The sequence below is a fragment of the Capsicum annuum genome, unplaced genomic scaffold (assembly GCF_002878395.1).
Source record: "Capsicum annuum cultivar UCD-10X-F1 unplaced genomic scaffold, UCD10Xv1.1 ctg2684, whole genome shotgun sequence".
NCBI lineage: Eukaryota > Viridiplantae > Streptophyta > Magnoliopsida > Solanales > Solanaceae > Capsicum > Capsicum annuum.
Window position 1 is genome coordinate 1,642,358 of NW_025833162.1, and position 16,298 is coordinate 1,658,655.

Consider the following 16,298-nt stretch of genomic DNA (forward strand, 5'->3'; position numbering starts at 1 on the left):
CAAAGTCCACTTAACATTCCTTTGTTTTACTTAGTCATTCACAGACATTACCGGAGTTGTAGCTGTGGTTCAGGGAAACACTAGCAAAAGATCGAAACGCATGAATTTACATTCATTCTGCTTTACTGCTTTATTCTAGTGCTATTTCTTTCCTTTTAGTAACGAAACCACTAGTAGACGGATCTAAACAAGACTTAAATTAGGACGCGTGCTCTGAGCATCATATACTATAACATTTTGAGTGCAAACAAATACAATGACCTCATATACTATACCATTTTTAGTGTAAACAAATACAAGTGACATCTCGCATTCTTTTAACTCCTTGATTTGCCGCAGCTAGTTGTCATTTTGGTCACAAATGTAATAGAAGATAAGCTTATGTACAAAAGCATTTAAACAAAGAAATCAAGCCAAAACAGAGCAGTTCACCCGCGCAAAAGTAGTAGGTGAATTTAATTAACCTTTTTTACAATGAGTTAATCCACGGGACATAAACTCCTTATTCAGGTTGGTGGTACTTCTACGCCTAGAAAATAAGTTTAGCACTGTACTCATTGTGCAGGTATTACTGTACACAAAATTGTCGTCACTATATAAGCACGACACAGAGAATAAAGATGGTAATGTAGCAAATTTTCCTCATTTCCATTTATTCTTCTGTTGGTACAACCTGCAGAGACCGACTGTTTACAATTGCTTCCTTCGACGACCTTCACAGAATTGAGACTTTTCCTCTGTTGCTCCTTTGTGGAACTCATTACAAATCTCAATGGTAGTGCATTCATCAGCCTAAAAACTAACTAAAACTAAAAGGGATTTTTTTTTTCTTTTTCCTTTTACATAATTGAAGACTTGATACAACGATCACTATGAACTAATTTTCAACTACTGCACTTCCCGCAGCCATTACCTTGGAGATATCTGCTTGTTTCTGATTTGGTTGCGTTGAGTCCCCACTTCGAATGAACCAACAGCTTCCAATCCAGGGTTTTCTAGTGTGCTTCTTTGCATCTACAAGACTTTGCAATCAATTCTCAGTTGCTCTGGCTCTTTGAGCCCAGCAACAAGCTTCTGTTATTATTACAACAATGCCTAACCTGTCAACCTTTATGCTGATCTGTACAAGTTTCAAATCCCTTGACATTAAGATGCTGAAGACGCTTAAGACGACTTATAATCTGCCCAAAAGAGGGGCGCACTTGGGGATTTCTGCAGAGAAGGACATTAGTCATTTAAATGAAGACTCTTCTGGACATGAACACACTTGAAATTCATTTGCACATGAAATTATATCAAGTTCAAAAGATACATACTGATTCCAACATTCACTTATAATCTCTGCAATTATGGGATCAACACTTGCAGGAATATCAAGGCGTCTACCCTGAAAACCAACGGCTCCAACAACTTGCATTGAGTTCATCCCTGTCCATGGCACTTTGAGAGTAGCTAACTCCCAGAGTATTACACCAAAACTGAACACATCAGATCTGCAAACCAGACAAACCAAACACATTCATGAACATACAAAACTAATAACCATAAAAAAGTTCGCTAACGAAGGATATTAATAAAGAATAAACTCACTTTTCATTGGATGGTTCATTCCGTAAAACTTCTGGTGCCATCCATTCAGCCTGCAATTAATGGAATACTATTAGCAAATTTGAAGGTTTCAGATCTTATCTCTTCTCAACCTCTCTAGACCACAATCTTTGTTAGTTCTTGTTTTTGTTCTCAAAGGGTAGAGAACAGTAGGAAAGAAGCCTGGACAGATGGCATAAACTTTCATAAAAGTGAACATGCAATCACCGTTCCGGCAGTTGACTTTGAAGAGAGAAATGTGTGGTGCTTCATGCGGGACATCCCAAAATCACAAACCTTCAAACATGGAGGAAGCATGGATTATTGGGGGATAAACAAAAGCTTACTTCTTACAAATTTTATAGGCTACTATTACAAGATTCAAGTCAGACACACTATTACAAGATTCAAGTAAGACGCACCTTAACAACCCAATTTTTATCAACCAGAAGATTTGGAGTCTTCAAATCTCGATGCACAATGAGAGGGTTGCTTGTGTGCAAGTAATTCATTCCTTTGGCCTACAAGAAGTTGAGACATTAGAAAACAGGAAACTAGATCTGACAACAAACCAAGGTGTTCCGCCTCCAATAAATACCACATCAAGTGCCATCCGCAAACGCTTTTTCTCCTCAATTTGGATACTTGGACGATGCAGTAGCTTATATAAACTTCCCCTGCACCAAAACTATGGCTATCAGATATGCTTCAGAAGAGAAACAAATTGACATATTACTCAACACAAATGTGATACTATCAAGTATCTCAGCATCAATGGCAATAGATCTAGGAGGTATTTTTTTGAGAAAGAAAGATCTAGGAGGTATCAGATGAGATAAGAGTTTCCCGAACATTTTAAACTGTGTAATCATTTGCTAAGCGAAGAAATAAACAAGAGCATCATTTCACAAACACATTACAAAGATTTGAGAGAACACAAAGGCAAAAGGTACAAGCCACTACCAAACCGGCAACAATGTCCATAATTTTGAAAAATATTATGAGCCAAGAAACTAAGACTAAATATTTAAGATATGGGAAAACACTAATTGCAGTATGTCAGTAGATGTGCAAGTAGCAAAGAGTTCTCAACCTGGGCAGGTACTCAGTCAGTATAGAGAGATTTGGGGGACGAGTTACAGCTCCCATGAAGAGAACAACATTAGGATGTCTCAGCCGCAACATAATTTCAATCTGCAAAATGAAATTCACAGCGTGTTAGAATTTCAGGAGAACTCATAGTACAGGGACATCATATCATTGCCTAGTTACAACTTACTTCACATTTAAACTGTGCTAGGGCATCACTTGTTATATCCTGATTCATGAATTTCTTCACTGCAACTTCCTGCAACATTAAATTTACAGATAAAAGGTGTTAGATAATTATACAATCACTACTGTAAACAATACAGACCACTCTCATGCTATCGGCACAGAGATGCGGGATGCTAGTCAATTTCTTTCAGAAATTTTATCGGTACAAAGTATCGGACGGACAGTGAGTGACCAGTGCATGCCAACTTTCTAGAACTCTAGCAAGTAACCAGAACAAAGATTTGACGTGATACCAAAGAACACAAACACTAGGAAAAAAAAATCTCAGAAAGGGCTAAAAATAAAAATATAGAAAGAGTACCCAAAGTTATCTATATTTCTCTCGGCATAAAAATCTCAGATAGGGCTAAAAGAATGCTAAAAAGCACAAAACCTAAAACAGATGTACTAACATGACCAAAGCATATTCCTAACTAATTGGATAACTTATATAGTTCTTTTTTCCATTGTGCCTTGAGTTTTGGTAAGTTTGCACGGATTCCAAAGAAATTATAGGTCTTTTAGATAACTTCTTTCCACATGATTTCAGTTAACACATTCACTCACCATGGTATTAGTATTACATTTATGAGCCGGTGCATCCGGATGTTGACGCGGGACATGACCAAACTATATCATGCAAACTTTTATTTTATCTTCAACATGTGCTATGCACCTTTTGGCGAATGTTGAATATACATGTGCTATGCACCTTTTGGCGAATGTTGTATATTTTAATCTTGTATGAGCATACACATCTCCATAACACTCATCTTACAGATGTGTTGGAATTTAAAGGCGCAACATTCATTCCCGTATATATTGTTGGCCTCATAACTGTTGTATAGAACTTATCTTTCATTTTGGTAGGCATGCTTCCATCACATAACACCCTGGTAGCAAATTTGCATTTAAACCATCCGATTTGATTCTGTTTAACATCATCATCTACCATTCCATTCTCCTGGAATGAACCAAGATATCTGCATTGTTTGCTTTAGACACAACAATTCCATCTAATCTCACCTTAACTTCTCTTTTCTTATACCGACTAAATTTGTGGTGCATATATTCGCTCTTACTTCTATTTATCCTACACAACAGAATACATTGGGATGTGCTCCTAAGCATGACCAAGTAGAATGAAATGAATGGTAAGGATATATATAACTGACCCCAATTAGCTTGGATTAGAAGAAAAGTTGTATTGGGCAAGTTCCTGATTAGATAAGACAATCTACCTCTAAATACTATGCCATTGATTAGGGAAAATCTAATTTCTTTGAAGAGTGAAAACCAAGATCTTGTCACTAATTTAGTACAAAATCTGAATATCAAGCTATGACCCATGCAACCATATATATCTAGTAAAGAAATGACTTCTCCAAGAGTTGAGGTGACGTAGAGGTGGATTGTGTTTTAGTAACATAAAATTGAATCCAGATGAATTGCTTCTAGCTTCATCGACTTAAATGACCCACAAGCCAATGTTCTTACAAAATTCCTCGAATTCAATACATTTGCAACATGTTTTGAGCCTATGAAAAAAATGCTTCAAGGAGACTGTTAAGATTAGCACACAATTCATAATTTCATATTGATTTGATTAATTTACATAGATTAGGTTATTTGATTGTTATAACTATGCCCAGCCAGGTTATTTGATTGTTATAACTATGCCCAGCCTTTTCCCAAAATTTGTAGTTCATTAATTCCGCTTTATTCTACACTGTCTCTCTGATTATTCACAACAACAACATACCCAGTATATTCCCACCAAGTGGGGTCTGGAGAGGGTAAGTGTACGCAGTCCATACCATTACCTCAAATGTGAGATAGAGATAGAGAGGTTGTTCCCAATAGATCTAGACAAGGAATAGTAAAAGAACAAGATACAATAGAAATTAACATATCCAACAATACCATAAACAAGATACACTAAGTAATACAATAAAAAATATAAAATCCTAAACTCATACTAACCTTCTACCCTAATCAGCCTCCTCCACAACTTCCTATCCAAGGCCATGTCCTTGGTAAACTGGAGCTGCTCCATGTCATGTCTAATCACCTCCCTCCAATATTTCTTCGGTCTACCTCTAAGTCACTTGAAACCATCCCTAATCAACCTCTCACACCTCCGTACTATGGCATCCGTGCTCCTCCTCATCACATGACCAACCCATCTCAACCTCGCTTCCATCATCTTGGCTTCGACCAAAGCCACTCCCACCTTATCTCGAATAGCCTCATTTCTAATCCTATCTTTCCTAGTACACCCATACATCCACCGAAGCATTCTCATCTCCTCCACTTTCATCTTCAACACTCCACCCCATACAACAAAGCCGGACTAACCACCACTCTGTAGAGCTTGCCTTTAAGTTTAGGAGGTACCTTTGTGCCACACAAGATTCCAGAGGCGAGCCTCCATTTCATCCACCCTACCCCAATTCGATGAGTGATATCTTCATCAATCTCTCTATTCTCCTGAATCATAGACCCCAGATAATTGAACTATCTCTTACTGATAAAATGAGTATCAAACTTAACCACCACATCGGACTCATGAGACACCTCACTGAACTTACACTCCAAATATTTCGTCTTAGACCTACTCAACCTAAATCCTCTAGACTCGAGAGTTTGCCTCCAAACCTCCAATTTAGCATTAACTCCACCTACGTGTCTCATCAATCAAGATTACATCATCCGCAAAAAGCAAACAACAAGGCACTTTCCATCTAATGAATTTAGTTTGAGGGCATAGCCTATTTGATTTGATTAAGTCTAATTTTGGGGGACTTAGCAAAACGAACTGAAAAACCAAGAGAATGGGATTTTTCAAAAATATACCTCCATGTCTCTTCCTTGCCATGGTTTCTAAACATAGTGTTTCATATGTTAATACCATTTAAGGTTCTAGACCACTTTACAATCTCTTCAATTTTAAAGAGAATCTAAATAGCTCATACAATTAACAGTGAATTAGAGTGCATGGTTTGCGATTCTAAGATAAATGGAGAATGAAAGAAAATGGTTAAAACATTAAGCTAGGGGTAGATTGCTTCGGTAAAGAGAGACCATCACTATTACACGTACAAATATTTCTCACTATGTGAGCATATATGTGTGTTGTATATACATTCTTACCAGAAAAGGAAGTGTATAGGCAGAATACATCGACAACCCCTTAAACATGCCAATAAATTTCATTTGAACACTCGAACTACGGCCTATTCTGGTTGAGCACCTGAACACATATTAAAGTGTTCCAATTAGACACTTTCACCTCATATTTTAGAAAATCTTATGCGCGTGTTCTGAAGCACCCATTACATAGAAAAGTTAACTAGTTGTATCTCACCTCCTTTGATTATTTGCATTAGCCTCAATAGGCCAGAAAACCTCATGCATGTTCCAACTACGGTTAATGTGTATAATTAAAGGATGCGACATATTTTATGTGGTTAACTTATCTACGTAATGAGAGCTTGAGAACATGAACAAAAGTTCTTCCAAAATTTGAGGGCATGTGCAGGTGCAAATATGACCATGCCATAGTTTGAATGTCTAAATGAAATTTACTTGCAAGTTCAAATTAGGAGCAAAATGCTCAATTAGAATCTGGCTGATTATTGGTCAGAACATGGCTGGAACTTCACTTTTAGACACAATATAAATGATTGGGAGTTTGATAGTGTCTTCTCTAATGCTTCAGCTACATAGCCAAAGCCTAGTTCTGTCAAAAGCTGACACTTTACTATGGAATGGAGATGCAAAGGGGAAATTCAAGGTTAGACGTTGTTATCAAATCATAAGGAATTCATCTGACAGCTTTCCCAATTGTCCTTGGAGAGTCATCTGAAGAAATAAGGCACCTTTGAAGGTCAATTGTTTTTTTGTGGCTGGTGATGCATGAAGCATGTTTAACTCAGGATATTCTTCAGAAAAGAAAAACTACAATCTGCAGCAGATGTACATTGTGTGAGAAGGGGAGAGTGTCAATAATCTCTTCTTACATTGTCCCTACACCTCACAAATTTGGCATTTTCTACTATCTATTGTGGGGGGTTCAGTTGGGTGATGCCTGAGGCGACAGTCGAGCTACTGCAATGCTGGAACATGAAAGGACCGGAAAAGGCAAACTAAGAATATGGAACTCAATGCCTGCTGCCATCTGTGGTGTATTTGGAAGGAAAGAAATCCGAGAATTTTTCAAAGCAAAAAGGAATCTGTAATTAGTTTAGAGCACAGAAGAATTTCTCTTCTGTTTATTGGGTGCAACATGACAATAGCTAATGATACAGAAGCCATGGTTGACTTTTGGAGTTCATTTCACATCTTGTAATGAGACTTGCGTCTGCAAATACTTGCCAGAAGTTTGCTGCTTCTAATACAATACCCTTTACCAATCAAGAGAAAAAAATCTGGCTGAACCAATTTTAGATTTTGTGAGGTGCTTTAGACAGGAGACAAGTAGGAAAGAGGAAGTCGTAATGAAGTTCATGGGTGTGCGTTCAGTTGCAACTATAGTGACTATGGGAAGAAAGGAATTCGTGAAGGAAATGTCAGCTTATCTATTAGGCTACATACATAGATCTAAGAGGAAAATCTTGTCTATACTATGCATACTATTATTTAAAATAGTTGCTTTTAGTCTACTTGAAGTCCACTGGCTTCTAAATTACCTTAATCATCATCTTGCATTCCAAACATATTACTAGGAAAACAGATGCTCCCTCCGTTCCAATTTATGTGACAGGATTCCCTTATTAATCCATTCTAAGAAGAAAAGCAAATTTCTATATTTGGAAGCAATTCAACTTTAAACATCTCATTTTACTGATAATGGGAAGCTAGCTCTTCCTTGCTCCTTCAAGCAGAAAGCAACTATTATCCGGAATTCATTTATAGCCACATAAATGTTAGGGCATGTGTAAACCACAAATTTCAAAAGTCATATAGCTAGTTATGGTATGTGCAAAACCACAAGTTCAAGTCTTCTTTACTTTCAAACTTCAGGCCGCGTCAAACTACATCACATAAATTGGAATTGAGGGAGAAATGTATATGTACCAATGCCGCTAAAAGTAGAGTAGAGTGGAAACTCTTCCTATCCTTCCACTTAGAATCATGAGAACCACATATGATTCAATGATGTCTTGATTTTTGCCTATTTTCTTCTTGTCAATTTCCTCTGCAAATGACATTTTCCGAAACAACTTTGATAAAAGGTGTAAGGTGACTAAATATTTGGTCACGCCATTTAATACACAGTGCACACATGTGACATGCCTCTAATGATAAGAGAGTGTGCATGCATCAAGTAGTGTTAATAGCTCCTACTATTTCCAAATTCATGGAAAGGATTGGCACATATAAGAATTTCATAATACTTTCCTATTTGAAAGAGTCCTGCAGAAAATTAGAAAACCGATCCATGAAAAAGGCAAATCCATTTTGCTTTCTCCAGAATATGGAACACAGAAAATTGGGGACTTCTCAAACTCTAGAGCTAATGTGCTATGGTTCTTATTCCTACTCACGGTAGAGAAATAGAAATTCAAATCAGAAATAAGACTTACTGTGCCATTCCATTCTGCACGGTATACCTCGCCATATGACCCTGCAAAGTCACATCAGTGTTATTATGTTGAACATCTAATCTTAATGATTGCCTTCTTTTTTACATTCACTTAAGCAAGAAAGATATAACTAATTTAAATGTTAAACTGTATTCATAAGGAACAAAATAATCTGCTTCCTAAAAGTAAGTAAAAAGTAGGAAGGGAATGGGGAAATGAGTAGCAAAGCGGTAAAAGTCTCCACTCAAGCAATACTACTGGAGGCACTCACACAAAATTTTGCCCCTGTGAATTAATGAAGTCTTGTGGTAGTTAAATGGAAGTGGCCAGTGAAGACAATGTATACTGCTTCCAGAATTGGAGTATTTATTATATTTTTAAGAAAAGCAGAACTATGATAAATTTTGGTAATATGATATTGAAAGGCATTGATATTTTCTCATAAGATGATCATATTTTAATAAAGCTAGTAACAGGGAGGTACCACAAAGCACATGAAAGGATACTACATTTTCAACAAAATAGCATTCAGCTTTCTATGACAATCAGTTCCTTACACAAAATATATGACAATTCTGTTTCCGTAAAACAGACAAAATCCGGACAACTGAATTGGGGATGGCAAGAGTACTGTATTTTCATGTGATGAAAGGTAATGCATTCAGGTCTTTCCAATTAGATGAAGGAGCTCCAACTTTCGAATAGCTGGCACTAAATGAGGGCACATCCATAAAATAAAGGGTGATATTATCTGCCAACTCACCTTTACCCAATGTACAAGCTACAATTTGCAAATGATTAATAGCAATTAAACAAACAAAAAGGACCTAGTTTTGACAAGGAAAGAAACTAACAAATTCATCTGAAAACTTATAAGTTAGACCTTATTATTCACATGAATTCACACATAACTTATTAACAGGAATATTCACAAAACTAAGACAATGTGAAATGAATAAACCTGAAAACACAAAAACTAGGAAAAAGAAAATGATTTGACATTTTGTTTTTGCTTATGACCAAGTTTAATAACATAAGAAGTGGCCTTTTTACAGAGAATAAAAGTATGACTGCTCTATATGACTGAGCACACATTTATATGTACACATCTTTATTTTTATTGAACTCAATTTAGAATAATACTGTACCTGACATCATTAGGTAACTGCATATGAACTGTGAACTACATAGTTTACGAATAACATACTGAACTTTCAGTCTAGCTCTGCTATTTTTCTTCTATCATTTAACAAGAAGATAGCAAAACATGTAGCCATATGTTTACAACAGAAAAGAAAAAAGTGAAAGCTTAAATCTGACTTTAGATAAAGCCGCACTAACTTTTCTCCAAGGTTGCATCACCCATCCATGTCCAATCACAGAAGATGAAATTAAAGCACTGAGTCTTACCAATACCAATACGTTCAAAAACATGGAGATTTTCCCACGGAATTTCCCACTCTCCCACTCCACGTAGCATCGGGTCAAGCTGTTCTTTCTGCACCGCATAAGACTTGGACTGCATGCAAGTAACCATTTCCCTTGCTTTTGTAGTTGATTCTTTATCTTTGAAAGTACAATTGTTATCTGAAATATTTCCAAACTTCTCCCTATAGAATTTATCACCTTCATCAAGTAAAACAACTTTCAGACTGCTCTTTTAAAAGATTTAGGAAAATGAATAAATTAGAAACCCACAAATGCTCCATGACCTGTTTGGATTGTGTCATTCATTCTACATCTAACATGTGCAAAATTCTCACCTGAAGTATCATTTAGTGTATGGTCTCCCGGTGCAGCAACAGTATACTGTTCGCTTTTATAGGAGATACTGTAAGGAAACTGCATCCTGGTGAAGGCTACAAGAGACTGCATGTTATTTTCTGAACTTTGTCTAGTATCAACAATCCTTTCCTCTGATAATTGATTTTTTCCAGCAACAACTCCTAAAACCAGATCTGGTTGCAAATACATTTGACTCTGCGAGAAAACACCTTGAAGTTTAACTTCTGAGTTTTCTGCAAGACCGTTCACATTCTCGCAAGCTTCTCTAGCCTGAGTTATTTGTGCAATGGATGCATTATCATGGGAAACTGCTGAAGCATCACATAATCTAGGCGACAATGGAAGGAGATTTCCAGAGTCATGCTCAATCTGGGTGCTTACAGTTCTAACTCCACAATCCCCCTTTGCTTCATTGCGGTAGAAAGCTGGTTCTGTGCTTGAAATCAATGTATTGGCAGCTCCATGAGTAGTAGTAACTGAACCTGATTCTGTTCCAGTTTGTGTGTCTAATACAGGAAATGAAATGATAGTGCCACCAGAAGGAAGTGGTGTTACACTGTGCACATCTACTGCATAACTTTGTAATTGAGCACTCGGTGCCTCAGTAGGAATCAGCGCACCTGGTGCTCCCATTAAATCAATAATATATTCACTGCACATTAAAACAATAATCAATCAGGTCACCACTGGAAAATTTCCTAAATTTTCACGATTGTAATTCTACAGAGTAGAAGGTTAAAGAACTAAAATGGAAGATAAAGGAAAAAGAACTGATAAACAGCTAGTATCCTACATGAAACAGCGATTTAGACGAAAAACTTTTGACTAAACTTGGCAAGAGCAAAAAGAGAGCACAGAGGAAATTAACAGTACTCGTTTTTTTAGTAAGTATAAACAATACAACAAAGGGCCATCATTAAAGCAGGGTTTATGGAATGGGGAGCGGATGTGATATGTATTCAAGAAACAATAATCGAGATTTTGACAGATAATACAATTAAAAGTGTGTGTGGGGTAGGTGGGTGAAGTATGACTACATCCCGGCCCAAGGAAGTGTGGGAGGAATTCTCATTCTTTGGGATAAAGAAAAGGTTGAGTGTGTGGAGGTTTATAAGGAAGATTTCATGTTAGGAATGTGGTTCAAGGCATGGAAAAAAGAATGGAATGGGGTTTTGAGGGTGTGTATTGACTGGTGGGGAAGAGCTCAAAGGAGACTTTCTGGGAGGAATTGGGTGTTGGTATGGGGAGATGGGATATTTCTTGGGTGTTAAGAGGGATTTTAACCATTAGATTCTGAAAGGCGAGGATAGGGTGGTGTCTAGGGCCATGGAGGAGTTTAGAGTTTATATATGGCTTTCTTCTTATTGATTTGCTTTTGACAGGTGCCTCTTTCACTTGATCGAGGTCGGAAGACTCTTTTTCTAGATCGAGATCAGACAGATTTCTTGTGTCTACCACTTGGGAGGAGATGGCATCCAATGCGATCCAGGTTCCTCTTCCACAGCTGTTGTCAGACCATTCACCTATATTGTTGGATGGTCGTAGAGGAAGGCGGATGAGATCTCCTTTTAGATTGAGAATATGTGGCTAAATGTGGCTGATTTTCAGGAGAAAGTAGCTACATGGTGGAGTAGTTATGTAGTGGAGGGGAGGCTTCTTATAGGCTAGTCAAGAAGTTGAAATTATTTATAGTAGACATGGGGGTGGAATAAAGAGGCGTTTGGGAGGGTAGACATGAAGATGAGAGACATTATGAATGAAGTAGGGGAGTTGGAGAGGGGGTTAGATACGAGGGAGAAAGAGAGGAAAGAATTGTTGAAAACCGAGTTAGCTATATTGGCTTTGACTCAAGAGGTTAGTTGGAAGCAAAAATCGAGAGCATTATGGTTGAAGGAGGGGGACTCTAATACAAAATTCTTTCCCAGGGTGGCAATAGCTAATAGAAGGAGGAACCCTATAGAATCAGTGGAGACTAATGGGGTGAGCCTTGCAGGGAAAGAGGAAGTAGAGTGGGCAGTTGTAGATTATTATGAAAAATTGTTTAAAGAGAAAGCAAAGTGGAAGCCTACCTTGAGGGGGAGAGGGGGGGAGGGGTGTTAGAGTTCAGTCAAATTGGAGAGGGCGTTCAAGGAAGAGGAAGTGAAAAGAGCAGTGAAGTGCTGTGCGGGTGACAAAGCTCCAGGCCAGATGGTTTCACTTTGGATTTTTTTCACCATTGCTGGAATACAGTCAAAACCTATTTGATGGATTCTATTGCTAAGTTCAAAAATAGTGGTGAATTCGATTCTATTGCTAAGTTCCAAAATAGTGGTGAATTCAAAAGAAGTTCGAATGCCTCGTTCGTTGTCATTATCCCTAAACGAGAGGGTGGTACAAGCGTGAAAGACTATAGACCTATTAGCTTAGCGGGAAGCATTTACAAGATTCTTTCTAAGGTGTTTTCTATTAGACTCAAGAAGAAGTTGTTGGATGAGACAGTTTCTACTTCACATAATGTATTTGTGGAGGTCAGAAAAATTTTGGATACAAAATTGGTGGCTATTGAAGTGGTGGATTCTAGGAGAAAGCAATTACCAGGTGTTTTGTGCAAACTTGACCTTGTAAAGGCATACGATCATGTAAATCGGAAATTCTTAGATTCCATTATGCTTCAAATAGGTTTTGGGGAGAAGTGGAGGAAATGGATCTATTTTTACATTTCTTCAGTGAGATTTTCTGTGTTGGTAAATAGTAACCCGTTAGAATTCTTTGGGAGCTCGAGGGGTTTGACACAAGGGGAGCTTCTATCGCCGAAGTTGTTTATTTTAGTTATGGAATCCCTGAGCAAGATGATGGATAAAATTGTTTCGGGAGGCTACTTGAAGGGTTTTGATGCGGTGGTTGGGGGAGAAGGGACAATATCAATGTCTCATTTGTTGTTCGTGATGATACCTTGGTGTTTTGTGATGCAATTGTGACCCAATTAGATTATTTAGGCCAAACTCTCACTTGGTTTCAGGTAGTGTCAAGACTTAAAATCAATTTGAGGAAATGTGTGATATTTTCGACTGGGGAGGTGAATGATATTGCATCACTTGCTCGAGTTTTGAATTGTAAGGTTGGGGCTCTTCCGACCACATATCTTGGAATACCTTTAGGTGCTTTGCACATGGATCACACTGTGTGGAGTCCGATATTCAGAGAGTCGAGAAAAGACTAGCAGGGTGACAAAGAAAATATTTATACAAGGGTGGGAAGGAAGTGCTTATTAAGAGCACACTTTCTAGCATCCCCACTTACTACTTGTCTTTGTTTTTTGCTCCAACTCCGGTTATTGAAAAGTAGGAAAAGATTCAGATAAATTTCCTTTTGGGATGCGGCAAACGGGGCAAATAAGTTTCATTTGATGCGGGGAGGGGGGATTGTCACAACTCCTAAAATAAATGGGGAGGTTTGGGAGTTACAGAATTAAAAAATTTTAATAAAGCTTTATAGGCAAGTGGATGTGGAGGTTCGAGATGGAGGTACAAGCTTTATGCAGGGGTGATGGGTGATAAATATGGGAATAAGGATGGGGGTTGGAAAATTAGAGATATTATTTAGCCTTTAGGGTATGATTTTTGGAGAAATATTATAAAGGGATGGGATTATTTAGTGGAAAATATCTCACTCAAGGTCGGAAATGGGAGGAAAGTAAATTTTTGGGGGCATAAATGGTGTGGGAATATAATTTTGAAAGACGAATTTCAGAGTTTGTATTTAATATCTTGCTAACAAGACTTGACAATTCAACAAATTAGGAGGTCACGAGGTGGAGAGGCTTTTTGGGATTTGAGATTTAGAAGAGAATTTCAAGATTGGGAAGTGAGTGAGTTCCAAAGATTGATAGACTTCATAGACAAATCAATTAGGTGGATAATCCTGATGTGTGGTGGTGGCACCTTGGAAGTCATCGAGTGTTCTCTGTGAAGTTCTTTCTCCGAAAATTTTGGTTAGAGAAGAGGTTGAGTTTCTATGTAATGCCATATGGCTCAGGTGTTCCGAGGAAGGTATGCTTTTTTACTTGGCTAGCCATTAGAGGGGTGATCTTGACAGCGGAAAATCTTAGAAAGCGGAAGGTTGTTTGTGTGTTGAGTAGTAGTCTCCGCTCCCTTACTTCCTTTTGGTGTAAACAAAAAGTTTCTTGTTGTTTAGAGGATTGGATGGAGTTCGTAGAGAATCATATTTTGTAGAGTGTTGATTCTTTGGTATAACCTCTGTATACAACCGTTTTGGTCATGTTTACGAATGAAAATACTTTTAACTTGATCAAAAAGTAAAAACAATACTATATCTTACAAAGACGAATGTAAGTATGCCTCAACTTCATTTACTTGATAACCGGAAACTTCATTTAATTGACAACCAAAGCATGAAGAACAAGAAAAATACATAACAGTTATTCACGCAAAATAATAAAAATCTGTCAAGCAGTAAATAGCAGCATTCTCTGTGCAGAAAACTCGACAAATTCGTATTAAAATCAAAAGCATATCTGCTCAAGCAGTTCTACATGTAAAATGAGAACGGATTAAAAGGGTAGCATTTACCCATCCAAAACCCTCAAACCTCACCCCTGCTCTACATGATTTTCTACAACTGGAAAAATAGGGTGGAAAGATCTAAGAAAGAGAGAGGAGGGAGAGGGGGGGAACACCATCAGAAACTCGACAACCACTATGAATGATATTATTAGAAATACTAATTTTGAGAAAGCAGAACAAATTCACCTCTTTTTTTCACAAATCAAATCCACCTCTTACAAAGATCTAAAACACAGAGACATTTTCAGTAAACACTTCAAACATCCAGGAAATGTGCCACCAGAAGACTCTTTACCTTCCATTGTCAAATTTGATCAAATTAACTGCTCCATCATCAGTGCCAGTGTAGTAACTTCCCTTAACTAGTTTGCATGGTAGGTTGATTCTATCAGCAAGTACCTATCAGAAGAGGAAATGGTTCATATATGGTTAAAAGCATGAGTCAATATAAACTAGTGCAGAAGAGAAAGTCAATCATCCACTCTTGGAAGTAAAAGATTTTCTGTATTTTCCATTTGATCAGAAAAGGAGTAATATATTTAAAAATGACAGAACTAGCACAGATTCTTAATTTGGATAAGATGCCAGATGCCCTTATACTAAAGAGTGAATTTCACTGCTGAATCTAAAAAGACAGGCAAAGATCTATCTGAAATAAATAGTGGGTGTTACTAGTTAGTTAAACCGAACTTACTTCATCACTGAATACTTCAAAGATAATGAGTACCAATCATTTGATACTAAAGCAAGCTAACTCTTTTTTTTTAATAAGGTATCCTAAAGCAAGCTAATTATCCATATCAATCTAGTTAAGAAATGGAAGGAGAGATTGAAACTCTTGTCACCTTAAAGAGTAAGGCCCTATGTCGTGAATGTCCAATATCAAGACAGCCAAGGGGAAGAATGATAGAGTTTAATGAAACTCTTAGCTGATAACTCCTTGCAGTCCACTTCTTTGACATTTCTTCTGCATCATTAACAGGACCTCCCATCCTATTAACAACAAGGTCAGCGATTTTCTCAACTAAAAAACTTGTAACTGGGACCTTCTTTAAAGCTCGGCATTCCCGGGACATGAAGTACACTCTATCCTCAAGCTGCCGCAGTTCCATATCAGCTGCACGGTTTACTAAGATAACTTCATAATCAACATTATCCAAAACCGAAACTGCTTTTAGATCCACTAACAATGGCATTTTCCCCTGAATCGTTGCATTGGAATTAATTCCATAAACATCATAGAATCCATCCATCACTCTCTCATCATAATTTACGACATTATAGTTCTGCAATAACACCAGGTAGAAGGTTTAGAACCAATTCAAACTACAGATGCAAAACTTAACCAAAGAATACAGGAAACAAAGCACTAAATAGAGACACCCCGAAGTCTGCAGTCTGCTAAAAGATACACGTGCATGAACTGTGTGGTATCTTGACATTGTTTTCGGCAAAGAAC

The 16,298-nt window shown here is 37.5% G+C and overlaps 1 protein-coding gene across 1 annotated transcript; it reads right to left on the reverse strand.

The window, feature by feature from the left end:
- Positions 1–421: 421 nt before the first annotated feature.
- LOC107838888 (serine/threonine-protein kinase EDR1) lies at positions 422–16,125 on the reverse strand (the record flags this gene model as incomplete). Its single annotated transcript, XM_047402770.1, is given in 13 exon segments — positions 422–1,212; positions 1,317–1,493; positions 1,591–1,640; positions 1,816–1,884; positions 2,010–2,108; positions 2,186–2,264; positions 2,681–2,781; positions 2,867–2,935; positions 8,493–8,533; positions 9,903–10,118; positions 10,256–10,929; positions 15,135–15,238; positions 15,685–16,125. Coding segments are annotated over 13 exon segments (2,229 nt in total), but the record flags the coding sequence as incomplete, so codon positions are not given.
- Between the last annotated feature and the right edge of the window lie 173 nt (positions 16,126–16,298).